This window comes from Microcaecilia unicolor, chromosome 9 (genome assembly GCF_901765095.1).
Source record: "Microcaecilia unicolor chromosome 9, aMicUni1.1, whole genome shotgun sequence".
Taxonomy (NCBI): Eukaryota; Metazoa; Chordata; class Amphibia; order Gymnophiona; family Siphonopidae; genus Microcaecilia; species Microcaecilia unicolor.
The window spans coordinates 192,311,372-192,338,855 of record NC_044039.1 but is presented as its reverse complement, the minus strand read 5'-3'; the positions used below and the strand labels follow the sequence as shown (position 1 = coordinate 192,338,855).

The 27,484-nt window shown below is 49.4% G+C and overlaps 1 protein-coding gene across 2 annotated transcripts in view; it reads right to left on the bottom strand.

Annotated features, from left to right (window-relative positions):
* Positions 1–27,484, bottom strand: part of MOK (MOK protein kinase) — a 119,710-nt gene that overhangs the window by 49,646 nt on the left and 42,580 nt on the right. For both annotated transcript variants that reach the window (XM_030214570.1, XM_030214571.1), the window contains exon 4: positions 5,289–5,359. In XM_030214570.1, the coding sequence (XP_030070430.1) occupies positions 5,289–5,359 (71 nt within the window). The remainder of the gene's footprint in view (positions 1–5,288; positions 5,360–27,484) is intronic.

Genomic DNA, 27,484 nt, shown 5'->3' with positions numbered 1-27,484 from the left:
CTCCACAGTGATACATGAGACAGATGAGAAGCATAGGGATAGATGGAACGCACAATATATGTGGTAAATGCCAGTGGTATCAAAGTGCGATTACTGGACCGATATGGGTTTATTTATTTATTAGGATTTATTTACCGCCTTTTTGAAGGAATTCAAGGCGGTGTACAGTAAGAATAGATCAAACATGAGCAGTAGGCAATTAGAGCAGTAAGAATATTTGAACAATACAAAGTATGGCATTGTATACTACTTGCAATGACAACACAATATGTACTAGAACATTATAACTGGTAGTGAAGGGTAAGGCAAAGTTGTAACATACAGATGAGTAAGAAAGTAGGAAGAATTAGAAAGTAAGGTGATTGATTTGAAGAAAGTTGCACGTGAGGTCAGAGAGATGGTTAAATATTATCTCAGCTAGGGTAGGAGTGGATAAACATGTCCCGCTGCAGTATGTGCAGCCCGAGTCAATCCTTGTGTGTGTGAGTGAGACTAACAAGTTAGTTACTTCTTCCATTAAAGGCTTGGTTGAAGAGCCAAGCTTTCACCTGCTTCCTGAAGTAGAGGTAGTCTTGTGTTAAGCGAAGCCTTTTAGGCAATGCATTCCAGAGTGTGGGGGCTACTCCGGAGAAGGCTCGCTTGTGGGTATCACATCATGTAATGTCTTTTGGAGTGGGTGTAGTTAGTGAAACTCCTTGGGAGGACCTTAGTGTCCTTGGCGGTATGTGGAGGATCATCCTATTCTTCAGATACTCGGGGCCATTTCCTTTCAGGGCCTTGAAGATCAGACAGAGTTTTAAATTTAGCCCTGTATTGTACTGGTAGCCAATGAAGTTTTTGCACGTCACTTGCAACCTTCTATGAGTCTTGCTGCTGCATTTTGAATCAGCTGGAGCTGGTGCAGACCCTTTGTAGTCAGACCATTGTATAGTGCATTGCAGTAATCCAGTCTTGATGTTACCATGGCATGCACAACTGGGATAATATTTACCTTCTTGATGCAAGGAGAAAGGCAGCATAGCTGTTGCAAATAGTAGAAGCAGCTCTTGAAGGTTGCTTGGATTTGGGGAATCAGAGTAAGTGTTGAATCTAACTGTATTCCAAGGTTCCTGACTTGTGATTTGAGGGGGAGTTCATACTTCCCAAAAGGAATTTGATGTCAGGTATGTATCCACTTGTGTTAGGGACCCAGAGAAGCTCGGTTTTACTTGGGTTCAAGCAAAGTTTGTTGTGTTTAGCCCATTCTTGAATTGATGTTAGACAAGTGATCAGTTTATTCAAGACTATAGGTAAGTCAGGTTCAATGGGTATGAGTAGCTGCACATCATCCGCATAGATGTGGAACTGAGTGTCCATTGACCGAATCAGCTCAGCTAGTGGTTTGAGGTAGATATTGAAAAGAATAGGTGACAGTATCGATTCTTGTGGTACCCCGCAGGTCAGTGTCCATGGTAGTGATGAGTTGCTGCCAATCATTATGGATTGTTGCCTGTCTGATACCTGTTTCTGTCAGTCGTGCTAGCAAGATATCATGATTCACAGTGTCAAAAGCTGCTGAGAAATCTAGCAGTACTAACATCGAGGCAAATCCCTTGTCTCGGTTTCTGTGAAGATCACCTAGCAGGGATACAAGGACCGTTTCTGTTCCATAACCAGGTTTGAATCCACATTGACATGGATCTAGCCAGTTACTCTTTTCTAGCCATTCATTAAGTTGAACACAGACTGTTTGTTCTATGAGTTTCCCTAGAAACGGGATGTTGGATACTGGCCTGTAACTTTCAAGTTTGTCCTGGTCAAGGTTGTTTTTCTTCAGCAGAGGGCAAACCACTGCCCTTTTTAATGCTGTTGGTAGTTGCCCATTAGAAAGGAGAGGTGTCACAATTTTTGTGCCGCCTTCTATAAGGCCCATACTTGCCTACTGCACTATCTTTGATGGCAGGGATCGAGGGAGCAGGTAGTTGGTCAAAGGTCTCTTAGGATTTTGTCAAGGCTCTCCTCTGTCATTAAGTTAGAAGTGTTCCATCTGTGACAGTTAGGCGGGGGCGAGTTTGTGCACCCCTGGTTGACTGATTGGGCACTGGGTGGGATTGCCTGTAAATCCTGGTGGAGACTTTTAATTTTGTTGGCAAAGTATGCAGCAAAATCATTGCAGTTCAGTTTAGACTGGGCAGGCTGGTTTTGTTGTGGGGGTTGCAGTAGGCTGTTTACTATACTGAACAGCTGCTTGGTTGAACTGGCAGCCTGTGCAATGGATTGAGAGAAATACTGTTTTTTGGTTGTTGTTAAGGCTTGGCGGTACTTTGCCATGTGCTTCCTGCAGTTTAGCCTGTCTTCATCCAGGTGAGATTTGCGCCATCTCCTTTCCAGTTTTCGTCCTTCGCGATTAAGAATCCGAAGTTCTGGAGAAAACCAAGGTGAGCGTTTGTGAGTGGAGCATAAGACCTTTTTTAGTGGTGCTGTCTTCTCTAAGGTCTTGGCTAGGTGTGTATTCCAGATGTCAACTTGTTCTGCCACTGTTGTCTTTTCATCTATATGCGGATAGGCCAAGGCCTCTAGGAAATTCTCAGTGGTCAACTTTTTTTTTGTCTCTGATCTCCTTCCAAACCTTGAGAGGTGCCATTTGTTTCAGGTGGTCACTTAGGGAGAATTTAATTAGAAAATGGTCTGACCATGATAGGGGTGTTATTTCAATACTGTTATTCCAGAATTTTTGGATATCCACCCTTTTTAGAATACCAGGTCTAGTATGTGACCCTTTTTGTGGGTTGGAGAATTAATCACCTGTGTAAATCCCTAGTGCTGTCATCGTGTCCAGAAAGGAAGCTGTGGTGGTATCTGGGGTTTTGATGTGTAGATTGAAGTCTCCCATGATCACCAGCCTAGGGTAATTCAGGGTCAGTTGAGTAATCAGGTCTAGGAGTTCTTGCACAGATAATGTGTTGTTACGAGGTGCTCTGTAAATCATAAGCAGCCAGATTGGCTTCTCCTCTTCAAGTTGGATTAAAAGAGATTCTTCTGATCCATGTAGCTGGGGGGTAGATATTCTGCGCAGTTTGATTGTGTCCCGAATCAATAATGCTACCCCTCCATCCTGTCTTCCTGGTCTTGGTTGATGTTGAATGTTGAAACCTGTTGGGCATAGTTCAGCCAGTGGTAACCCCCCACTTTATTCCTAGGATGTCAAGATGCTGTTCATTTATGGCAGGCAACAATCCAACCATGGGCTGAGCTTCCAAGATCAGAGATCAGGCACACTCAGGGTGGTGGTGTGCTCATAGGCAATGCCTGAACTGCCAGTATAAAAAGAGTTTCACAAAGGAAGGAGGGAAACTTCCAAGCTGTTCAAGCAACTGCCCTCAGAGAAAAACTGAGGGGACAGAAAAGTCTGTAAATAAAAATACTAAATACTAACTAGGCCCTTTCAGAGGCCCAACATACAAGGAGCCCTGCTCCGATGCTGTTCACTGTTTCCCATACCAGGAACAGCCTTAGCCAACGCAGGAACTATAAGAAAATCTAAACACCACAGACAGTGATACCTGTTGCTATCAATGTACCCACTTAGGCAAACATGGCTTTCCAGCTCAGGTGATTCTTGCTGCCTTTGTGCAGAAAGGGACTGCCCTAAAAATAGTCCATCAGAATACAGGAAGACAGGGGAGCAATGTACCTTACTACTGAGTTGGATAAAAAAACATCCCCTCTTTGGGGTAGGGTCCATCAGAAGAGACTGAGACAGGGAACAAGCCACAAAACTCCAAAGGCTGAACTAAAAAGGAACTGTCAGTTCCCCTACCAGACTTCTGCAACATATAGGCATATAGAGAAGCAGAATGAGCTCGGGGGGGGGGGGGGAGGTCAGAAGCCCCCTGCTCCAGAGAAGTGCCCAGAGTGGCAGACGTGCACCCCAAAAAAAAACAAGGCGCATCACAGGACATCAGATTCCTTCTGGAAAACTTAGCCATCTAGAACCCATCTGCCCAAGATAGGCATAAAAACTCCCCCAATCACAAAAAGGACTACTGAGGCCAAGCTCTCTTAAGAAGAAAGGTTCAAATTAAGGGTCCCAGAGCAGAGGAGATCCTGCTCAGAAGATATAGAAACAGCTTAAAGTAGTTCTGTTCTTTCCTTGGATCCCATTGCATAGTGGGGGCAGTTCGAGAAGAATTTGTGCCAGTGCCCCAGCTACATGTTTTCTGATTCAACAATGATTTTGGTAAAGGAAAGCAAAGGCTGGAGAAAATAAAGGGGAATCCCCTGTACCAGAAGTCTGTAATGGAACACAAGATCCTTTAGGAGAAGCTGGCCACACCCCGCCCACATCAAGGACGCAGGGCGGGAAAGGATCAGAGCCGGAGAAAAGAGAGGGCCGCGCCAGCAAAAAGGCGCACATTCCCACCATTTTAGCGTGGGAATAGGCTGTTGGGGGAAGGGGAACTTCAGCGCTTCCCTCCCCAGTGTTCGAACATGCCACCACACAGAGTCCCACTGGGGAGCATCTGCTACCACAGTGGGAACAGCTTTCAAAGGCCAGCGTCGCCCACACTAAAGCACGGTACCCCCGTGCCGAAAAGAGAAAGGCAGGGACTCACCGAACAGCAGGTGTCTCTGGAGGAGAAACAGAGTCCCACCAATGCAGCAGCCTGCTGCCTAACTGGCACACAGACTAAAAACACAGCACTCCCAGCCCATGCCACCCTCGAAAACAGTGCACGATCAGAGTGTGCCAAAAGAGAAATTTCTGAAGGATGCTTTAACACATCCTGCGATGTCTTTTTTTGTGCACTAAGCCCCCCCTTAGTAAAAGGGCCCCTAGTGGAGGAGTGGCCTAGTGGTTAGGGTGGTGGACTTTGGTCCTGGGGAACTGAGGAACTGAGTTCAATTCCCACTTCAGGCACAGGCAGCTCCTTGTGACTCTGGGCAAGTCACTTAACCCTCCATTGCCCCACATAAGCCGCATTGAGCCTGCCATGAGAGGGAAAGCGCGGGGTACAAATGTAACAAAAATTTAAAAAAATATTCATTTTATTAAAGAGCAAGCGAGACCACCAGCTCTAGCTTGCACTTGTTTCTGCTTTCCCTAGAAAGGCACCGAAAGAGGACAGCAAAATGGGGTACCCCAACAAGCACTCCATTTATCGAGTGATGGGGGACTGATAGATCATTATTTGGCTGCAATTCCTTACAGCATGTACTAAGGTATTTTCCATTACCTTAACATTTGATACATATTGAAGATGGGACACAGCTTCATATAGACCTTTAAACATGTAACTGGTACTTGCCTCGAATCAGCTCATAAATATTCATATCCATAAGTTCACATATTAGTGCAAGACAGCCAGACTTTTGGTCACTGAAAAAGAGCAACACATTGTGGATTTTATATTTTCATACGAAATCATCACTGCAACGTGCTGAATCACTATTGCAAGAGACTCACAAAGGGCAAACCACACAGATAAATTATTATTTTTCTGACACCTTGTATTAAACATACATACAGTTAAGAACATTAGAATTGCCACACTGAGTCAGATCAAAGCTCCATCAAGCTCAGTAACTTGCTTCCAATAGTGGCCAGTCTAAGTTACAAATACCATGCTGTTCACCCCCAGAGATACCCAATAGATTTACAAAAAACTCTAGTGAGGTAATATAGAAACAATCGTGCTTCAACAGTGTTAAGGAGAAAAGCCCTCAGAAACCATTGGCACACGGCCGTAGGTTTTAAGCGATGTTATGATTTATAATAATAACTGTCGCTTAGGTTCTATCATAGGGCATTAAAACTCCCTAAAGTGTTAGAGCATAATTTTGCTCTTCTACCTAAAGTGATGGAGTATATTCTTACTCTTCTGCACAGCTTATGGTTACTGTTAGTATATTTCAAATAACCAGCTGGTTATTTGGAATATACTAACAGTAACCATAAGCTGTGCAAAACTATGCTCTAACACTTTAGGGAGTTTTTATGCCCTATGATAGAATCTAAGCGACAGTTATTATTATAAATCATAACATCGCTTAAAACCTACGGCCGTGTGCCGATGGTTTCTGAGGGCCTTTTCTCCTTAACACTGTTGAAGCACGATTGTTTCTATATTACCTCACTAGAGTTTTGTATATTATAGTATTAGGTTACCTATTTTTTAACTCTAGTTCACACTGCATTTTGTTTGATAACCAATACATTTCCCTAAGTCTATCTTAATAATGGTTTACAGAATTTTCTGACAGGAACTTATTAAACTCCTTTTTAAAACCCAGTTACTCTAACTGATTTTACCACACCCTTCAACAATAAATTCTAAAACTTAAATTATTCATTGAGAAAGCAAAATATTTGTTTCAAATGTTCCACTTAGTAACTTCATGGTATGTCCCCTAGTTTTTGCAGTTTTTGAAAAAGTCAACAAGTGATGAGAGGAGTGGAGTGGACTGGGTAAACATGAATCATAAGAACACAGTATCAAAATAAATGATGGTAGATAAAAACCTATCATTTATTGACTTGACTTGTCATCTGTACTTTTGTACTCTTATACTTGGTTTGTTTGTGTTTTTCATCTGGTGTGCTAATATTTACCAGTGCTAGAGATTTTTCATGGACAATAAAGATGTTGAATATGACATCACTGTATACGTCATTCCGTTTTATGCTCCATTTGGAGATACTATTCACTATTTATTTATTTCACATTTATAATCCCACAATTTTCAAATAACATTGTTTCAATGTGGCTTACGATGATAATAGAATAGTTAGTGCAAACAGAATGCAGGCTAACAGAATATTTTTGCTTTACATATCTGATCATAATAAAGAGTTAACATGACTGTAACCTGACTCTCTCTTGAGTCTTGAAGAAGAAAGCTTTGAGCTGTTTACGAAAGTTCAGCTAGTTATTCATGCACCTTAAGCCTTTTGGGAGTGCATTCCAACTATTAGTGCAAAGGTAGGTAAAATCCGACGAGTAAACTGATTTGTATCTCAGATCCTGACAGCTGGGGAAATTGAGTGTGAAACAGGTCCTCGCTTCCGTGCTTATGTTGTGTAGTGGCAAATCCATTAGGTCTGCCATGTATCCTTGTGCAAGGCCCAAAATGATCTTGCATGCCAGGGTGCAAAGCTTGAAGGTTATTCTGGCCTTGATTATTATTATTACTACTAGTAAAAAAGCCCCGTTTCTGATGCAAATGAAACGGGGGCTAGCAAGGTTTTCTTCTGTGTGCATGTGGGAGTGTGTGTGTCCCTGCCCTCTGCCCTCTCTCCCCTCCCCCCTCTGAGTCCTTCACTGTTTCAGAGAGAGCGATTTGATTTCGTGCTTTGCTGTGTTTTCCTTCACTGTTTGTGTTACAGAGAGGGCGGGGCAGACACTCATGGGGAAACCGGATATCTCTCCCCCTTCACACTTCCGGCTGGAGGCTTCATAGAACGCTGGTGGTGCCTTTTATATAGAGAGATTATTTATTGCAATTGTATCCCACATTCCCCCACCTATTTGCAGGCTCAATGTGGCTTACATAGATTTGTTAACATTGTCATTTCAGGATATCAGATCAGATACAGTTAGTAATGTGTAGCGATTAGGAAGGGAAAAAGAAGAAGGAAGAGAGTGATTAGGGTAGTTATAGAAGGTAAGCGTTCATAATTGAGTGGGTTGGTGAGGTGACTTAGTGAGGCTGTAGGTTCTCATTATAGAGTGTAAGGCTTGAAGTAATGGGCTGGCTTTGTCGAACTGTGATTTTTTGTATATTAACCGCTCAGCAGAGGTTTTGTGCTGTCTGCAATTTCTTCTGAATTTGTTCTTTGCTTCATTGCAGTAATCTATGTGTGCCAGGGTCAGTATTTGGACTAGCATACAGAAAACCTCTCTTGGAAAGTAGCCTCTAATACGTTTTAACTTCCACAGTGTTTGGAAAGTTTTCATTACGACATTTGTCACCTGTTTTTCAAAGGACAATCTGTGGTCCAGTGTAACCCCTAAGACTTTCAGGTTATTTACTATCTGATAAGTGCCCCCATCCAGGGTGATGCTGGAGAAGGTCTCATTGCAACAGGTACCAAGAACTGTGTCTTCTCTCTGTTAAGTTTCAGTTTGAATGCGGTAGAACAGGACTCTAAGATGCTCATACCTTGGCTTATCAAGGTTGTGATTTCTGTCAGTTCCTTATCAAACGGGATGTATATTGACACATTGTCTGCGTACATGAAGGGGTTGAAACCTTTTTTCGTCAGTATGTTTGCTAGTGGGAGCATCATTATGTTAAATAATATGGGAGAAACTGTTGAGCCTTGCGGAACCCCACAGTCTGCTTTCCATGGGGAGAGAGTGTATTGCCCACCTTTGCTTGGTAAGATCTAGATTTCAGGAAGCCTTTGAACCAATGGAGCACCTCGCTGCCAATGTCAATTTTGTCCAGTAGTCTTAGCAGAATCTGGTGACCAACCATATCAAAAGCGCTTGGCATGTCGAATTGTAAAAGTAGGACTTTTTTTTATCTTTGCTGATTTCCCTTTTGAAGTTGGCTAGTAATGTTATGAGCACTGTTTCAGTGCTATACTGGGGTCTGAAGCCCAATTGGGAGTCATGGAGTATGGAAACGTTGTTAAGGTAGTCCATCAGTTGTCTAGCAATCAATCCTTCCACTGTCTTGGTCATGAGGGGTATGGAGGCCACGGGTCTGTAGTTTGAAATTTTGCTTCTGCTCACTTTCTTGCTTTTTGGGATCAAAGTCAGAACTATATTTGCCCTTCTCTATCGGGAACAGACCTTTGAATAGCATGAATGATGTGTGTGATTGGATTTGATCTATTTATGAGTTTTGTGTCATTTGGGCTTAGCATATGTCTGGAGTAACTAGTGCTGGTGCCGGTGGGCACTATTTTTCACTTCATATACTGATAGTCTTTCTCTCAGGTTTAACATAAGGGTTATCACGTTAAATTAAATTATCACTCTGCCTCCATGTCTTATGAACATATATCTATTTTTTTAGAGTTTTTTTTTGTGTTGTGGTTTGGCAGATAAAGACCAGCATGGCCCATCCACTGCTCTGAAAAGTAGCTAAGGTTGTACCTGTGACTCTATGTGGGTTACCCCTCCCATTATTCTTTAGGGTGTTAATTATAACCCTAAAGATAAAGGGGGCAACCTGCACAGAGTCACAGGTACAACCCTGGCTGCCTTTCTGAGCATATTGGATGGGCTATGCTGGTCTTTACCTACTATCATTTACTATGTTACTATGATTTGTGTTTACCCATTCCACTCATTTTATAGACCTCTATTATATCTCCCCTCAACTGTCTCTTCTCCAAGCTAAAAAGCCCTAATCTCTTTAGCCTTTCCTTCCAGGGGAGTCATTCCATACCCTTTATCATTTTGATTACTTCTATTTCTGCTATATCTTTAAGAGGCAGCGACCAGAATTGCAAACAATGCTCTACGGGAGGTCACACCAAGAACTGACACTGAAGAATTATGATATGCTTTGTTTCAGTCTCCGTTCTCTTCCTAATAATTCCTAATGTTTTGTTTGGGTTTTTTTGCTGCAGCTATGTACTGAGAAGAGTATTTCAACATATTGTCTACATTGATGCCTAGATTCTTGTCCTGGATGATGAATCCTAATGTGAAACCTTTCTGCTCAGCTGCACCAATTTCAAAATTACACTGGCTGAGCTGACACTGCACTGTTACTCCTGTTCCACACATCTAAGATATAGTGCTGTGCTGGGTTGGCCAACATTATTTTGAATTTGGCATGGCCAGGGAAGGAGTGAAGGTAAAATTCCTGATCATTTTGTTTCCATTAGTCCCAACAGATCAATCCAGAGATGAGTGGGTTATGTCCCTCTACCAGCAGGTGGAGATAGAGAGAACCTCATAAGTTTACTATATGTAGACCTGTGTATCCATCTTAACCTCAGTATTGTCAATACCAAAGCAATGGAAAAATAAGAATAAATTCGACATGGAAGTCCACTCCTGCCTCTATAAAGTCCAAGTAGGTTCCTCCACCACCACTCCTGCGGGAAGGAAACATCTAGTGGAAACTGCAGCCTGATGTTTTGCAATTCTTTTTTTTTTTATTCCTTTAAAGAACTTAAATAAACCCAAATCAACAAAGGGTAGGCCTCTGGATTGATCTGTTGGAACTAATGAAAAGAAAATTATCAGGTAAGGAATAATTTTACTTTCCATAGTGTCCCACAGATTAATCCAGAGACGAGTGGGATGTACCAAAGAAGTCCCCAAGTGGGGTGGGATCTCAAAGACAGAACAAGCCCTGATGGACAATAGTGGAGCCAGACTCCCGACATGGAGGCAGAAGGAGAAAGGAGTCCCCCGAGAAAACTCGCCATCCCGACACGAAGCAAGAACTTCAGAATCAAGAAAATTGGCGCCAACTTGAGACATGATAAAGAAGATAGAGTGAAAGCTCCAAATTGCAGAAGAAAGCCTGACATCCAGCGGCAGACAAAACTGCACTACCCCACAAAGGAGAAACCTTTGTTAACCAGCAACAAAGCAAATTCTGGCAAGGCTCGAGAGTCAGAGACAGAACCAGACTCCATGGGTAGAGGTGATAAAAACTGCGCCACCCCACCTCAAGTCAAGGCACTGTGGCTATAGCCGCATAACAGGCCAGCCAGAAACAGTAGAAGGCTCAACAGCTGGAAGGAATGCCCAGCTTGCCCGCCACAGATGGAACAAGTCTCGTCAACTAGCCACCCTGAAATCAGAGGCAATCCACAGCCTGACCTCCCATGATACAATCACACTTTAAGAAATACACAATATGAAGTTACTCACCTGTAGTAGGTGTTCTCCGAGGACAGCAGGACATAAGTTCTCACATGTGGGTGACATCATCCACTGAGCCCCAGAACGGATGCTACCTGATATTCCTTCAGCTTCTGGAAGTTTTTGGCAGGCCCAATCATGGATTTGTGCGCAACTTCCCACCTGACCAACTCACATGGGACCCTTAACTGAATAAAATAAGCATAAACAATGCAACTTCTAGGGGAGGTAGGAGGGTATATGAGAATTCTCCGAGGACAAGCAGGCTGCTTGTTCTCACTGATGGGTGACGTCCTCGGCAGCCCCTCCAATCGGAATCTTCCTAGCAAAGTCCTTTGCTAGCTCTCGCGCGCCCGCGCGCACCGCGCATGCGCGGCCGTCTTCCCGCCCGAAACCGGCTCGAGCCGGCCAGTCTTCTTTCATCCGCACTCGGTACGGCTGTGTTTTTTGTCGTGTCGAGCCCCGGAGAGTCGACCTCGCGCGTCCGTTTTATATTGACGTGTTTTTCTTCGGAAAAGTTCTTTAAATTTGTCGGGAAGTGCTCCGAAAACCCCCTTGGGTCTCGTTTTCCCTTCCCGTATTTCCAGTTTTTGCCCCGGTAAGTTTTCTTTCGTCGTCGGGGTAGGCCTTCTTTCAGCCTCGGTCGAGATTTTTCTCCCTTAAAGTTTTGGTGCTCCAAATTCGTCATTTCGGATTTTGACTTCGCCGGCGCGATTTTTCCACCCATGACATCGAAGCCTTCCAGCGGCTTCAAGAAGTGCACCCAGTGCGCCCGGGTAATCTCGCTCACTGATAGGCACTCTTCGTGTCTTCAGTGTCTGGGGGCCGAGCACCGTCCCCAGAACTGCAGTCTGTGTTCCCTGTTACAAAGGCGGACTCAAGTAGCGAGATTAGCCCAGTGGAACGTTTTGTTCTCGGGCTCTTCGTCGGCATCGGCACCGGGGTCATCGTGTGCATCGACGTCATCAGCGTCCAGACCTTCATCCCTGGCTGCCAGTGCATCGAGTGCATCGAAGCATCGGCCCTCTGCATCGGCGCCGAGACATCGGATAGCTGCATCGACGTCGGTGGTACCGGGACCTCGTCTCCTGATGTCGTCGGACGGTGGTGCATCGAGTGGAGTGCAGGTGAGGGCTGTCCATTCCCCTGCTGGTGGCGGTGAGCCCTCGGGTGGGTCTCCTCCTACCCTGAGGGCTCCTGCGGTACAGCCCCCCCCGGGATCGACCCTCTTCGGTCTCGGCCCCGAGGAAGCGACGGATGGATTCTACGTCCTCCTCGTCGGTGCCGGGGAGCTCCGGTGACATGCTTCGGAAGAAGTCGAAGAAGCATCGACACCGGTCCCCTCCCCGTGTCAGCACCGAGAGCTCTGGGTCGCCGAGGGAGTCGGCACCCAGCAGGCATCGGCACCGAGAGGACCGCTCACCCTCTGTTCAGGAGGTGTCGATGCGCTCCACTCTGGACAGCCCGGAACAGCCTCCACGCCCGGAACAGGTTCTGACGTCGACGCCTGCATCGACCTCCATGCCTTTCTCTGCAGCCGCTCTGAACGAGAGCCTCCGGGCCGTTCTCCCAGAGATTCTGGGAGAGCTGTTGCGCCCTACCCCTCCGGTACTGGCGGTGCTTGCGCCTCCGGTACCGTCGAGCGTGGCGCCGGCTGGCCCATCACCCGGGGTGAGGTCCCCGACGTCGGTACCGCGTGCGGTGCCGACTGCGGCCACCTCCCAGGAGGGCTCCCCGACTACGTCGGCGGAGGGAGCTTCGCCGATGCGGGCGAGGGAGTCTACCTCTCGACGCCCCCATCGTGGACGTGGCTCCACAGAGTTGAGCCGGGCGCGGTTGCAGACGCAGGTCCGTGAACTTGTGTCTGACACCGAGGGTGAGGCCTCGTGGGAAGAAGAAGAAGACCCCAGATATTTCTCTGACGAGGAGTCTGACGGTCTTCCTTCTGATCCCACTCCCTCTCCTGAAAGACAGCTTTCTCCTCCCGAGAGTCTGTCTTTTGCTTCCTTTGTCCGGGAGATGTCTACGGCCATCCCCTTCCCGGTGGTTGTGGAGGACGAGCCCAGGGCTGAAATGTTTGAGCTCCTGGACTATCCTTCTCCATCTAAGGAAGCGTCCACTGTTCCCTTGCACCATGTCCTGAAAAAGACATTGCTTGCGAACTGGACCAAGCCACTAAGTAATCCCCACATCCCCAAGAAGATCGAGTCCCAGTACCGGATCCATGGGGACCCAGAGCTGATGCGCACCCAGTTGCCTCACGACTCTGGAGTTGTGGATCTGGCCCTAAAGAAGGCTAAGAGTTCTAGGGAGCATGCTTCGGCGCCCCCGGGCAAAGACTCTAGAACCTTAGACTCCTTTGGGAGGAAGGCCTACCATTCTTCTATGCTCGTGGCCAAGATTCAGTCTTACCAGCTCTACACGAGCATACACATGCGGAATAATGTGCGGCAGTTGGCGGGCTTGGTTGATGCTCTTCCCCCTGAGCAAGCCAAGCCTTTTCAGGAGGTGGTCAGGCAGCTGAAGGCGTGCAGAAAATTTCTGGCCAGAGGAGTGTATGACACTTTTGATGTTGCGTCCAGGGCCGCTGCTCAAGGTGTGGTGATGCGCAGGCTCTCATGGCTGCGTGCCGCCGACCTGGAGAATAGACTCCAGCAGCGGATTGCGGACTCGCCTTGCCGTGCGGACAATATTTTTGGAGAGAAAGTCGAACAGGTGGTAGAGTCTCTCCACCAGCGGGACACCGCATTCGACAAGTTCTCCCGCCGGCAGCCTTCAGCTTCTACCTCTACAGGTAGAAGATTTTTCGGGGGAAGGAAGACTGTTCCCTATACTTCTGGTAAGCGTAGGTACAATCCTCCTTCCCGACAGCCTGCGGCCCAGGCTAAGCCCCAGCGCGCTCGCTCTCGTCAGCAGCGTGCGACTCAGCAAGGCCCCGCAGCTCCCCAGCAAAAGCAAGGGGCGAGCTTTTGACTGGCTCCAGCAGAGCATAGCCGACATCCAAGTGTCAGTGCCGGGCGACCTGCCAGTCGGAGGGAGGTTAAAAGCTTTTCAACAAAGGTGGCCTCTCATAACCTCCGATCAGTGGGTTCTGCAAATAGTCCGGCAAGGATACACCCTCAATTTGGCCTCCAAACCTCCAAATTGTCCGCCGGGAGCTCAGTCTTACAGCTTCCAGCACAAGCAGGTACTTGCAGAGGAACTCTCCGCCCTTCTCAGCGCCAATGCGGTCGAGCCCGTGCCATCCGGGCAAGAAGGGCTGGGATTCTATTCCAGGTACTTCCTTGTGGAAAAGAAAACAGGGGGATGCGTCCCATCCTAGACCTAAGGGCCCTGAACAAATATCTCGTAAAAGAAAAGTTCAGGATGCTTTCCCTGGGCACCCTTCTCCCCATGATTCAGCAAAACGATTGGCTATGCTCTCTGGACTTGAAGGATGCCTACACACACATCCCGATACTGCCAGCTCACAGACAGTATCTGCGATTTCAGTTGGGCACACGCCACTTCCAGTACTGTGTGCTACCCTTTGGGCTCGCCTCTGCGCCCAGGGTGTTCACAAAGTGCCTAGCTGTAGTAGCAGCGGCACTTCGCAGGCTGGGAGTGCATGTGTTCCCATATCTCGACGATTGGCTGGTGAAGAACACATCCGAGGCAGGAGCCCTGCAGTCCATGCAGATGACTATTCGCCTCCTGGAGCTACTGGGGTTTGTGATAAATTATCCAAAGTCCCATCTTTCCCAGTGCAGAAACTCGAATTCATAGGAGCTCTGCTGGATTCTCGGACGGCTCGCGCCTATCTCCCAGAGGCGAGGGCCAACAACTTGTTGTCCCTCGTCTCGCGGGTGCGAACGTCCCAGCAGATCACAGCTCGGCAGATGTTGAGATTGCTGGGCCACATGGCCTCCACAGTTCATGTGACTCCCATGGCCCGTCTTCACATGAGATCTGCTCAATGGACCCTAGCCTCCCAGTGGTATCAGGCTGCTGGGGGTCTAGAAGACGTGATCCACCTGTCCACGAGTTTTCTCGAATCCCTCTATTGGTGGACAATCTGGTCCAATTTGACTCTGGGACGTCCTTTCCAAATTCCTCAGCCACAAAAAGTGCTGACAACGGATGCGTCTCTCCTGGGATGGGGAGCTCATGTCGATGGGCTTCACACCCAAGGAAGCTGGTCCCTCCAGGAACGCGGTCTACAGATCAATCTCCTGGAGTTGCGAATGATCTGGAACGCTCTGAAGGCTTTCAGAGATCGGCTGTCCCATCAAATTATCCAAATTCAGACAGACAACCAGGTTGCCATGTACTACATCAACAAGCAGGGGGGCACCGGATCCCGCCCCCTGTGTCAGGAAGCCGTCAGCATGTGGCTCTGGGCTCGCTGTCTCGGCATGGTGCTCCAAGCCACATATCTGGCAGGCGTAAACAACAGTCTGGCCGACAGACTGAGCAGGATTATGCAACCTCACGAGTGGTCGCTCAACTCCAGAGTGGTGCGCCAGATCTTCCAAGCGTGGGGCACCCCCTTGGTGGATCTCTTCGCATCTCGAGTGAACCACAATGTCCCTCAGTTCTGTTCCAGGCTTCAGGCCCCCGGCAGACTGGCATCGGATGCCTTCCTCCTGGATTGGGGGGAGGGCCTGCTGTATGCTTATCCTCCCATTCCTCTGGTGGGGAAGACTTTGTTGAAACTCAAGCAAGACCGAGGCACCATGATTCTGATTGCTCCTTTTTGGCCGCGTCAGATCTGGTTCCCTCTTCTTCTGGAGTTATCCTCCGAAGAACCGTGGAGATTGGAGTGTTTTCCGACCCTCATCACGCAGGACGAAGGGGCGCTTCTGCATCCCAACCTCTGGTCCCTGGCTCTCACGGCCTGGATGTTGAGAGCGTAGACTTTGCCTCTTTGGGTCTGTCAGAGGGTGTCTCCCGCGTCTTGCTTGCTTCCAGGAAAGATTCCACTAAGAGGAGTTACTTCTTTCTGTGGAGGAGGTTTGCCGTCTGGTGTGACAGCAAGGCCCTAGCTCCTCGCTCTTGTCCTACACAGACCCTGCTTGAATACCTTCTGCACTTGTCTGAGTCTGGTCTCAAGACCAACTCTGTAAGAGTTCACCTTTGCGCAATCAGTGCATACCATTACCATGTGGAAGGTAAGCCGATCTCAGGACAGCCTTTAGTTGTTCGCTTCATGAGAGGTTTGCTTTTGTCAAAGCCCCCTGTCAAGCCTCCTACAGTGTCATGGGATCTCAATGTCGTTCTCACCCAGCTGATGAAACCTCCTTTTGAGCCACTGAATTCCTGCCATCTGAAGTACTTGACCTGGAAGGTCATTTTCTTGGTGGCAGTTACTTCAGCTCGTAGAGTCAGTGAGCTTCAGGCCCTGGTAGCCCAGGCCCCTTACACCAAATTTCATCATAACAGAGTAGTCCTCCGCACTCACCCTAAGTTCTTGCCAAAGGTTGTGTCGGAGTTCCATCTGAACCAGTCAATTGTCTTGCCAACATTCTTTCCCCGTCCTCATTCCTGCCCTGCTGAACGTCAGCTGCACACATTGGACTGCAAGAGAGCATTGGCCTTCTACCTGGAGCGGACACAGCCCCACAGACAGTCCGCCCAATTGTTTGTTTCTTTTGACCCCAATAGGAGGGGAGTGGCTGTAGGGAAACGCACCATATCCAATTGGCTAGCAGATTGCATTTCCTTCACTTACGCCCAGGCGGGGCTGGCTCTTGAGGGTCATGTCACGGCTCATAATGTCAGAGCCATGGCTGCGTCGGTAGCCCACTTGAAGTCAGCCTCCATTGAAGAAATTTGCAAAGCTGCAACGTGGTCATCTGTCCACACATTCACATCTCATTACTGCCTGCAGCAGGATACCCGACGCGACAGTCGGTTCGGGCAGTCAGTTCTTCAGAACCTGTTTGGGCTTTAGGATCCAACTCCACCCCCCGAGGGCCCTGTTTGTTCTGTTCCAGGCTGCACTCTCAGTTAGTTGGTAAATTTTTTTAGGTCAATCTCAGTTATGTCCTCGCCGTTGCGAGGCCCAATTGACCATGGTTGTTGTTTTGAGTGAGCCTGGGGGCTAGGGATACCCCATCAGTGAGAACAAGCAGCCTGCTTGTCCTCGGAGAAAGCGAATGCTACATACCTGTAGAAGGTATTCTCCGAGGACAGCAGGCTGATTGTTCTCACAAACCCGCCCGCCTCCCCTTTGGAGTTGTGTCTTCCCTTGAAGTGTATTGTCTTGCTACATACTGGACTGGCCGGCTCGAGCCGGTTTCGGGCGGGAAGACGGCCGCGCATGCGCGGTGCGCGCGGGCGCGCGAGAGCTAGCAAAGGACTTTGCTAGGAAGATTCCGATTGGAGGGGCTGCCGAGGACGTCACCCATCAGTGAGAACAATCAGCCTGCTGTCCTCGGAGAAAGTGAATGATACATACCTGTAGCAGGTGTTCTCCGAGGACAGCAGGCTGATTGTTCTCACGACTGGGTGACGTCCGCGGCAGCCCCCACCAACCGGAAAAGGCTTTGCGGGACGGTCGGCACGCAGGGCACGCCCACCGCGCATGCGCGGCCGTCTTCCCGCCCGTGCGCGACCGCTCCCGCCAGTTGAATGACAATAAAATATGAAACACAACTCCAAAGGGGAGGAGGGAGGGTAGGTGAGAACAATCAGCCTGCTGTCCTCGGAGAACACCTGCTACAGGTATGTATCATTCACTTTCTCCGAGGACAAGCAGGCTGCTTGTTCTCACGACTGGGGTATCCCTAGCTTTCAGGCTCACTCAAAACAAGAACCCAGGTCAATTGAACCTCGCAACGGCGAGGGTACAACAGAAATTGACCTACGAAGAACAACTAACTGAGAGTGCAGCCTGACCAGAATAAATTCGGGTCCTGGAGGGTGGAGTTGGATTTACACCCCAAACAGATTCTGCAGCACCGACTGCCCGAACCGACTGTCGCGTCGGGTATCCTGCTGGAGGCAGTAATGTGATGTGAATGTGTGGACAGATGACCACGTCGCAGCCTTGCAAATCTCCTCAATAGTGGCTGACTTCAAGTGGGCCACTGACGCTGCCATGGCTCTAACACTATGAGCCGTGACATGACCCTCAAGAGTCAGCCCAGCCTGAGCGTAAGTGAAGGAAATGCAATCTGCTAGCCAATTGGAGATGGTGCGTTTCCCGACAGCGACCCCTAGCCTGTTAGGGTCGAAAGAAACAAACAATTGGGCGGACTGTCTGTGGGGCTGTGTCCGCTCCAAGTAGAAGGCCAACGCTCTCTTGCAGTCCAATGTGTGCAACTGACGTTCAGCAGGGCGGGTATGCGGCCTGGGGAAGAATGTTGGCAAGACAATTGACTGGTTAAGATGGAACTCCGACACCACCTTCGGCAGGAACTTTGGGTGGGTGCGGAGCACTACTCTGTTGTGATGAAATTTGGTATATGGAGCATGAGCTACTAGGGCTTGAAGCTCACTGACCCTACGAGCTGAAGTAACTGCCACCAAGAAAATGACCTTCCAGGTCAAGTACTTCAGATGGCAGGTATTCAGTGGCTCAAAAGGAGGTTTCATCAGCTGGGTGAGGACGACGTTGAGATCCCATGACACTGTAGGAGGCTTGATAGGGGGCTTTGACAAAAGCAAGCCTCTCATGAATCGAACGACTAAAGGCTCTCCAGAGATGGCTTTACCTTCCACACGATAATGGTAAGCACTAATCGCACTAAGGTGATTCCTTACTGAGTTGGTCTTGAGGCCAGACTCTGATAAGTGTAGAAGGTATTCAAGCAGGTTCTGTGCAGGGCAAGAACGAGGTTCTAGGGCCTTGCTCTCACACCAAACGACAAACCTCCTCCACTTGAAAAAGTAACTCTTTTTAGTGGAATCCTTCCTGGAGGCAAGCAGGACCCGGGAGACACCCCCCGACAGACCCAACGCAGCGAAGTCTACGCCCTCAACATCCAGGCCGTGAGAGCCAGAGACTGAAGGTTGGGGTGCAGTAACGCTCCATCGTTCTGCGAAATGAGAGTCGGAAAACACTCCAATCTCCACGGTTCTTCTGAGGACAACTCCAGAAGAAGAGGGAACCAGATCTGACGGGGCCAAAAGGGCGCTATCAGAATCATGGTGCCGCGGTCGTGCTTGAGCTTCAGTAAGGTCTTCCCCACCAAAGGTATGGGAGGATAAGCATACAGGAGGCCGATCCCCCAATGGAGGAGAAAGGCGTCCGACGCTAGCCTGCCGTGTGTCTGAAGTCTGGAACAGAACAGAGGCAGCTTGTGGTTGGTCTGAGAGGCGAAAAGGTCCACCGAGGGGGTGCCCCACTCTCGGAAGATCTTGCGTACCACTCTGGAATGGAGCGACCACTCGTGCGGTTGCATGACTCTGCTCAGTCTGTCGGCCAGACTGTTGTTTACGCCTGCCAGGTATGTGGCTTGGAGGAGCATGCCAAACTGGCACGCCCAGCGCCACAGCCCGACGGCTTCCTGACACAGGGGGCGAGATCCGGTGCCCCCCTGCTTGTTGACGTAATACATTGCAACCTGATTGTCTGTCCGAATTTGGATAATTTGGCAGGACAGACGATCTCTGAAAGCCTTCAGCGCGTTCCAGATCGCTCGGAGCTCCAGGAGGTTGATCTGCAGATCCTTTTCCTGGAGGGACCACAGACCCTGGGTGTGAAGCCCATCGACATGAGCTCCCCAACCCAGGCGAGATGCATCCGTCGTCAACACCTTCGTGGGCTGCGGAATTTGGAATGGACGTCCCAGGGTCAAATTGGTCCGGATGGTCCACTAGAGCAGTGAAGTGTGGCAACTGGTGGAGAGGCGGATGACATCTTCTAGATTCCCGGTGGCTTGGAACCACTGGGAAGCTAGGGTCCATTGAGCAGATCTCATGTGAAGACGAGCCATGGGAGTCACATGAACTGTGGAGGCCATATGACCCAGAAGTCTCAACATCTGCCGAGCTGTGACCTGCTGAGACGCTCTGGTCTGCGAAGCGAGGGACAGGAGGTTGTTGGCCCTCGCTTCGGGAAGGAAGGCCTGAGCCGTCTGGGTATTCAGCAGAGCTCCTATGAATTCCAGAGACTGGGTTGGCTGGGGATGGGACTTTGGGTAATTTATCACAAACCCCAGCAGCTCCAGGAGTTGAATAGTGCACTGCATGGACCGGAGGGCTCCTGCCTCCGAGGTGTTCTTGACCAGCCAATCGTCGAGATATGGGAACACGTGCACTCCCAGCTTGCGTAGGTAGGCCGCTACCACCACGAGGCACTTGGTAAACACTCGTGGGGCGGAGGCGAGCCCAAAGGGCAGCACACAATACTGAAAGTGCCGTGTGCCCAGGCGGAATCTGAGATACTGTCTGTGAGCTAGCAGTATCGGTATGTGAGTATATGCGTCCTTTAAATCCAGGGAACATAGCCAATCGTTTTTCTGAATCATTGGCAGAAGGGTGCCCAAGGAAAGCATCCTGAACTTTTCTTTGACCAGGAATTTGTTCAGGCCTCTCAGGTCTAGGATGGGGCGCATCCCCCCTGTTTTCTTTTCCACAAGGAAGTACCTGGAATAGAATCCCTGCCCTTCCTGCCCGGGTGGTACGGGCTCGACCGCATTGGCGCTGAGAAGGGCGGAGAGTTCCTCTGCAAGTACCTGCTTGTGATGGGAGCTGAAAGACTGAGCTCCCGGGGGACAATTTGGAGGCAGGGAGGCCAAATTCAGGGCGTATCCGCACCGCACTATTTGGAGAACCCACTGGTCGGAGGTTATGAGAGGCCACCTTTGGTGAAAGAATTTTAACCTCCCTCCGACCGGCAGATCGTCCGGTACGGACACTTGTAGGGCGGCTATGTTCCCGTGGATCCAGTCAAAAGCCCGTCCCCGGCTTTTGCTGTGGAGGCGCAGGGGGCTGCTTAGGCGCATGCTGTTGACGAGAACGAGCGCGCTGGGGCTGTCCCTGTGCCTGACGAGGCCTTCGGGCCGGCTGGTTGGACCTACGCTTCGCAAAAGAATAGGGTGCAGCCTGCCGGGCCCGGGAAAAACGTCCACCTGTGGAGGTGGATGCTGAAGGCGCCCGGTGGGAGAGCTTGTCGAGAGCGGTTTCCCGCTGATGCAGTTGGTCCACCATCTGCTCGACCTTCTCACCGAAAATGTTATCCCCCCGGCAAGGGACGTCAGCCAGTCTCTGCTGGGTGCGGTTGTCCAGGTCAGAGGCACGCAGCCATGAGAGCCTGCGCATCACTATACCTTGGGCCGCAGCACGAGATGCCACGTCACAGGTGTCAAAAATACCCCTGGACAGGAACTTTCTGCACGCCTTCAGCTGCCTGACCACCTCCTGATAAGGCCTGGACTGCTCCGGCGGGAGCTTCTCGACCAGGTCCGCCAGTTGTTGCACATACAGTGGGGGAAATAAGTATTTGATCCCTTGCTGATATTGTAAGTTTGCCCACTGACAAAGACATGAGCAGCCCATAATTGAAGGGTAGGTTATTGGTAACAGTGAGAGATAGCACATCACAAATTAAATCCGGAAAATCACATTGTGGAAAGTATATGAATTTATTTGCATTCTGCAGAGGGAAATAAGTATTTGATCCCCCACCAACCAGTAAGAGATCTGGCCCCTACAGACCAGGTAGATGCTCCAAATCAACTCGTTACCTGCATGACAGACAGCTGTCGGCAATGGTCACCTGTATGAAAGACACCTGTCCACAGACTCAGTGAATCAGTCAGACTCTAACCTCTACAAAATGGCCAAGAGCAAGGAGCTGTCTAAGGATGTCAGGGACAAGTTCATACACCTGCACAAGGCTGGAATGGGCTACAAAACCATCAGTAAGACGCTGGGCGAGAAGGAGACAACTGTTGGTGCCATAGTAAGAAAATGGAAGAAGTACAAAATGACTGTCAATCGACAAAGATCTGGGGCTCCACGCAAAATCTCACCTCGTGGGGTATCCTTGATCATGAGGAAGGTTAGAAATCAGCCTACAACTACAAGGGGGGAACTTGTCAATGATCTCAAGGCAGCTGGGACCACTGTCACCACGAAAACCATTGGTAACACATTACGACATAACGGATTGCAATCCTGCAGTGCCCGCAAGGTCCCCCTGCTCCGGAAGGCACATGTGACGGCCCGTCTGAAGTTTGCCAGTGAACACCTGGATGATGCCGAGAGTGATTGGGAGAAGGTGCTGTGGTCAGATGAGACAAAAATTGAGCTCTTTGGCATGAACTCAACTCGCCGTGTTTGGAGGAAGAGAAATGCTGCCTATGACCCAAAGAACACCGTCCCCACTGTCAAGCATGGAGGTGGAAATGTTATGTTTTGGGGGTGTTTCTCTGCTAAGGGCACAGGACTACTTCACCGCATCAATGGGAGAATGGATGGGGCCATGTACCGTACAATTCTGAGTGACAACCTCCTTCCCTCCGCCAGGGCCTTAAAAATGGGTCGTGGCTGGGTCTTCCAGCACGACAATGACCCAAAACATACAGCCAAGGCAACAAAGGAGTGGCTCAGGAAGAAGCACATTAGGGTCATGGAGTGGCCTAGCCAGTCACCAGACCTTAATCCCATTGAAAACTTATGGAGGGAGCTGAAGCTGCGAGTTGCCAAGCGACAGCCCAGAACTCTTAATGATTTAGAGATGATCTGCAAAGAGGAGTGGACCAAAATTCCTCCTGACATGTGTGCAAACCTCATCATCAACTACAGAAGACGTCTGACCGCTGTGCTTGCCAACAAGGGTTTTGCCACCAAGTATTAGGTCTTGTTTGCCAGAGGGATTAAATACTTATTTCCCTCTGCAGAATGCAAATAAATTCATATACTTTCCACAATGTGATTTTCCGGATTTAATTTGTGATGTGCTATCTCTCACTGTTACCAATAACCTACCCTTCAATTATGGGCTGCTCATGTCTTTGTCAGTGGGCAAACTTACAAAATCAGCAAGGGATCAAATACTTATTTCCCCCACTGTAGGTCCGCATGTGAATGCTCATATAGAGCAGGTATGACTGGATGCGGGTCACGAGCATGGAGGATTGGTAGGCCTTCCTCCCAAACGAGTCCAGAGTGCGAGACTCCCGCCCCGGGGGCGCCGAGGCGGTATCCCTCGAACTCCGTGCCCTCTTGAGAGCAGAATCCACGACCGCCGAGTCATGGGGCAATTGGGGCCGCATGAGCTCTGGGTCAGAGTGGATCCTGTACTGGGACTCTGCTTTCTTGGGAATGGTGGGGTTAGTTAATGGTCGCACCCAGTTCCGAAGCAGTGTCTCCTTCAGGACATTGTGCAGCGGCACCGTGGAGGACTCTCTAGGTGGTGATGGATAGTCGAGGACCTCGAGCATCTCGGCCCTCGGCTCTTCCACAGAGACCACGGGGAAGGGAATGCTGATAGACATATCCCGCACAAAAGAGGCAAAGGAGAGACTCTCAGGAGGTGAGAGCTTCCTCTCCGGTGAAGGCGTGGGGTCCGAGGGAAGGCCCGCAGACTCCTCTGAGGAGAAATATCTAGGGTCCTCCTCTTCCCCCCACGAGTCCTCATCCTCGGTATCGGACATTAGCTCATGTAGCTGAGTCCTGTACCGGGCCCGGCTCGACGTCGAGGCACCGAGGTCTCGGTGTCGTCGAGCGGTGGACTCCCGCGCCGGCGGGGACGGAGCTCCCTCCATCGACGTCGACGGGGACTCCACCTGCGTGGCAGTCGAGACCGGCACCGCAAGCAGCGGCGGTGTCGACAGCCCCGGCGCCGGGCTAGAGCTCGCCGGCGCCACAGTCATCGGCGCCGAGGGCGCAAGCACCCCCGGCGCCGGCACAGCCTGGCGCATCAGCCCTTCCAGGATCCCCGGAAGGATGGCTCTGAGGCACTCGTCCAGGCCCGCTGCCGGGAAAGGCGGTGGGGCCGGTAAGGGTGTCGGTGCCGGAAGCTGCTGGGAGCCAGGAGACGGCACCGAGGTGCCGGAACCCCGACGCGTCGGTACCTCCACAACCGACGGAGACCTCTCCTCTCGACGATGACGCTTCGGCGTCGACTCCTCTTCGGGATGCACCGAGGGCGTCCGGTGACGACGCTTCTTATCCTTTTTTTCGATGCACGTCACCGGCGCCGGAGGGCATGGAGGAGGAGGAGGTCGATCCCCCTCGGTCTCGAGGCACCGGGTCAGACAGGGGTCGGTCCCGTGGCTCACGAGCTGAGGGAGTGACCGGGGCCGACTGCCCACGCGGCCTCTCAACCCCACTCTCACCGGCGGACCGGCGGACCAACGGGACCTGTTCTCCTGGGGTCGCTGCCATCGGTGCCGATGTCTCGGGCATCGATACCGGTACCGAAGAACCGGCCTTCGATACCGATGCCGTCGAGGTCGACGTCGAGGGGCCGGCGCAAGTTCCAAAAAGACGGTCCCGCAGAACTTGCCTCGCAACCTGAGTCCGTTTCCGGAGACCGAGACACAAAGCACACGACTTGAGATTGTGCTCCGGCCCGAGGCACTGGAGGCACCAAGCGTGGGTGTCGGTCTGCGAGATCGGCCGGCCGCAGCGACCACACTTTTTAAATCCACTCGGGACCTTCGAGGACATCGACGGAAAAAATCGCGTCGGCGAAGTCAAAGTCGTCAATGGTGGCTAAAATCACACCACGAAAAGATAAACGACCGAGCGACCACTAGGCCGCAATGTGGCGTCCCCGCTGGAAGCGAGGGAAAAGGGGAGCGCGTGCTCCACACGCGCAGAGATTTTTTTTTTTTTTTTTTTTTTTTACAAACAAGAAAAAGGAAACCCGAACGGTAATCCGAGCGAAGCGACGATCCGCGTAAACGCGGTCGAAAAATCCGGCGGCTGAAACAGAGAGAGTGGCAGAAGCACAACTCTCTCCAGTCGCGGAAAAAAAGGAACTGGCGGGAGCGGTCGCGCACGGGCGGGAAGACGGCCGCGCATGCGCGGTGGGCGTGCCCTGCATGCCGACCGTCCCACGAAGCCTTTTCCGGTTGGTGGGGGCTGCCGCGGACGTCACCCAGTCGTGAGAACAAGCAGCCTGCTTGTCCTCGGAGAATACCTTCTACAGGTATGTAGCATTTGCTTTATGTTCTGCTATACCTCAGAGAACACCTACTATAGGTGAGTAACTTCATTTTCTCCAAGGACAAGCAGGACTATAGCTTTTACGAGTGGGAATCCCTAGTAACCAGGCTCACCGAAAACAACAAAGCACGATCAATAGGGACTTGCAATGACAAGCCCAATTAGAATCAATAACACTAGAAACAAAAACACCCTGTTGTGAAAGTGCAGCCTGGAATAGAAAAGATTGGGCATAGGAGGGTGGATATGGATTCTAGACTCCAAACAAATTCTGCAGAACTATCTGACCTAACCAGCTGTCACACTGGGTATTCTGTTCAAGACAGTAGTGAGATGTAAATGTGTGAACTGAAGACCACATTGCAGCCCTGCAAATATCCTCAAATGGTTCTAACATTATGAGCCGTGATATGATCCTCAAGAGTCAGTCCTGCCTAGGCATAAGTGAAGGAAATGCAGTCTCCTACCTAATTGGATAAAGTGTGCTTACTGATTGCTGCCCCCATCTTGTTTGGGTCAAATTAAAAAAAAAAAAGGCTGTTCATGGGCTTTAGTTTGCTCCAGATAGAAGGCTAAGGCTCACTTGCAGTCCAAGGTGTACAGTGCGCTTTCGCCATGATGGGCATGAGATTCGGAAATACTGTTGGCAGAACAATGACTAGGGGAACTCCGACACCACCTTAAGAAAGAACACAGGATGCGTACAGAGAGCTACTCTGTGATGATGAAACCTTATGTAAGGTGCATCTCCTACTAAGGGCCTGACGCTCACTAGCCCTGCAAGCCAAAGTGACCGCCACCAAAAATAAGACCTTCCAGGTCAGGTACTTCAGATGCATGAATCAAGTGGTTCAAAAGGAGCTTTATCAGCTGGATAAGGACAACATTGAGATCCCATGGGAGATTTTATGAGACAGGGCCAGCCCAAGGCAATCTGCTGCCTGAGACAAGGGATGAGATAGTACCCCCATCATTCCACCCCCTCCCCCAGTCAGAGGGGAAGATGTTTAGGAATGATAGAAAACTACCAACTGACAGGAGCCAAGCAATTAAGTTTATTACAAAATCATGAAAATACATAAACTATATATATTTATATATTATATGCACATAAAACCAAAGTGAACAGCCTAATGGTGTCAAATCACACACAAAAGAAAATTGTCTTGTTCATTCCACCAGGACCTAGCTGCACACCTCTGAGGCCTGGGGTGAGGAGCCTAGAGTATATTCATTCATTCACAGAGCATTCCCAGAACAACCAATAAAACTATCCCAATAAGAGGTACAGAGCAGAAATACAGTTCCATTCTGCAATGTATATGAGACTAAGAATATTCATACAACAACGACTGCCAATTGAACTTCAAAAATTTTTTAAAGGTTTTATATAAATGGTACTTCTCCCGGTCCCACCCCCACCCCCTCCCTCCCTCCCAATCCCTCCTACCCTCCCCCCCCTCAGGGTTTGACTCAGCCTTTGATTATTCACAAGGTCCAGAGATCCATCTCCCCTCACTATGGGCACTGATCTAGAAAAGTGCCCCACACCGCACACCACTGTGGCATTCTACGGTACATTAATTGTAACAGTATGCTGAACCTCGAAAATGTGGGATATAAATGCAGCAAAATAAATAAATAAATATGCTGGAAAATTCACCATTTTGCCACAAATACAAATTAGAAACTTTACAAGACATTGGTTTATCTCCAGTATGATGGTGGGACAATGAAAATAGGAGGCACAATATAGAGATGGAGTATGATTTTTCTTTTATATGCCCATGGCAAATATGATTTTAGTTTTTGGTCATACATTAAGTGGCCTATTTACTAAGCTGTGTTAGCTGTAAATATGGCAATTAACATGCACTAACAGCACTTAGCCTATATTTACTGCTATCAGCTACCACAGATAGAAGCATAAAATGTTTCTTTCATGGGAAAAGAGAAAAATCAGTCAAAAGCTACCACATCTGGAACTACTGGTGGTGGGAGGCGGGGATAATGCTGGGCAGACTTATACGGTCTGTGCCAGAGCCGGTGGTGGGAGGCAGGGCTGGTGGTTGGGAGGCGGGGATAGTGCTGGGCAGACTTATATGGTCTGTGCCCTGAAGAGGACAGGTACAAATCAAGGTAGGGTATACACAAAAAGTAGCACATATAAGTTTATCTTGTTGGGCAGACTGGATGGACCATGCAGGTCTTTTTCTGCCGTCATCTACTATGTTACTGGCATGATTCAGAGACTTCTACATCAACATGTACCCTCGATGCTGAAATTTGCTCAACTGGAAAATCAAGTAACTAATATCCTACAGATGTCTGGGGTATCCTTAAGTCCAGATGTTAAATCCCCTCCTAATTTGAGTAGACTAGAGATTCTATCCTGAATTGAAGTGTCCTTGAGGAAAGGGGAATCTCTTCAAATTACATCTCCTAGGAGCATAAATAACTCTCCCAGTCTAGAGGACCTGCTGCAGATGGTTCCCTTCCCACAGTCTATCAGTGTTATGTGGTAGTAATAAGATGCTGGGGACAATTTGGATCACCAACCT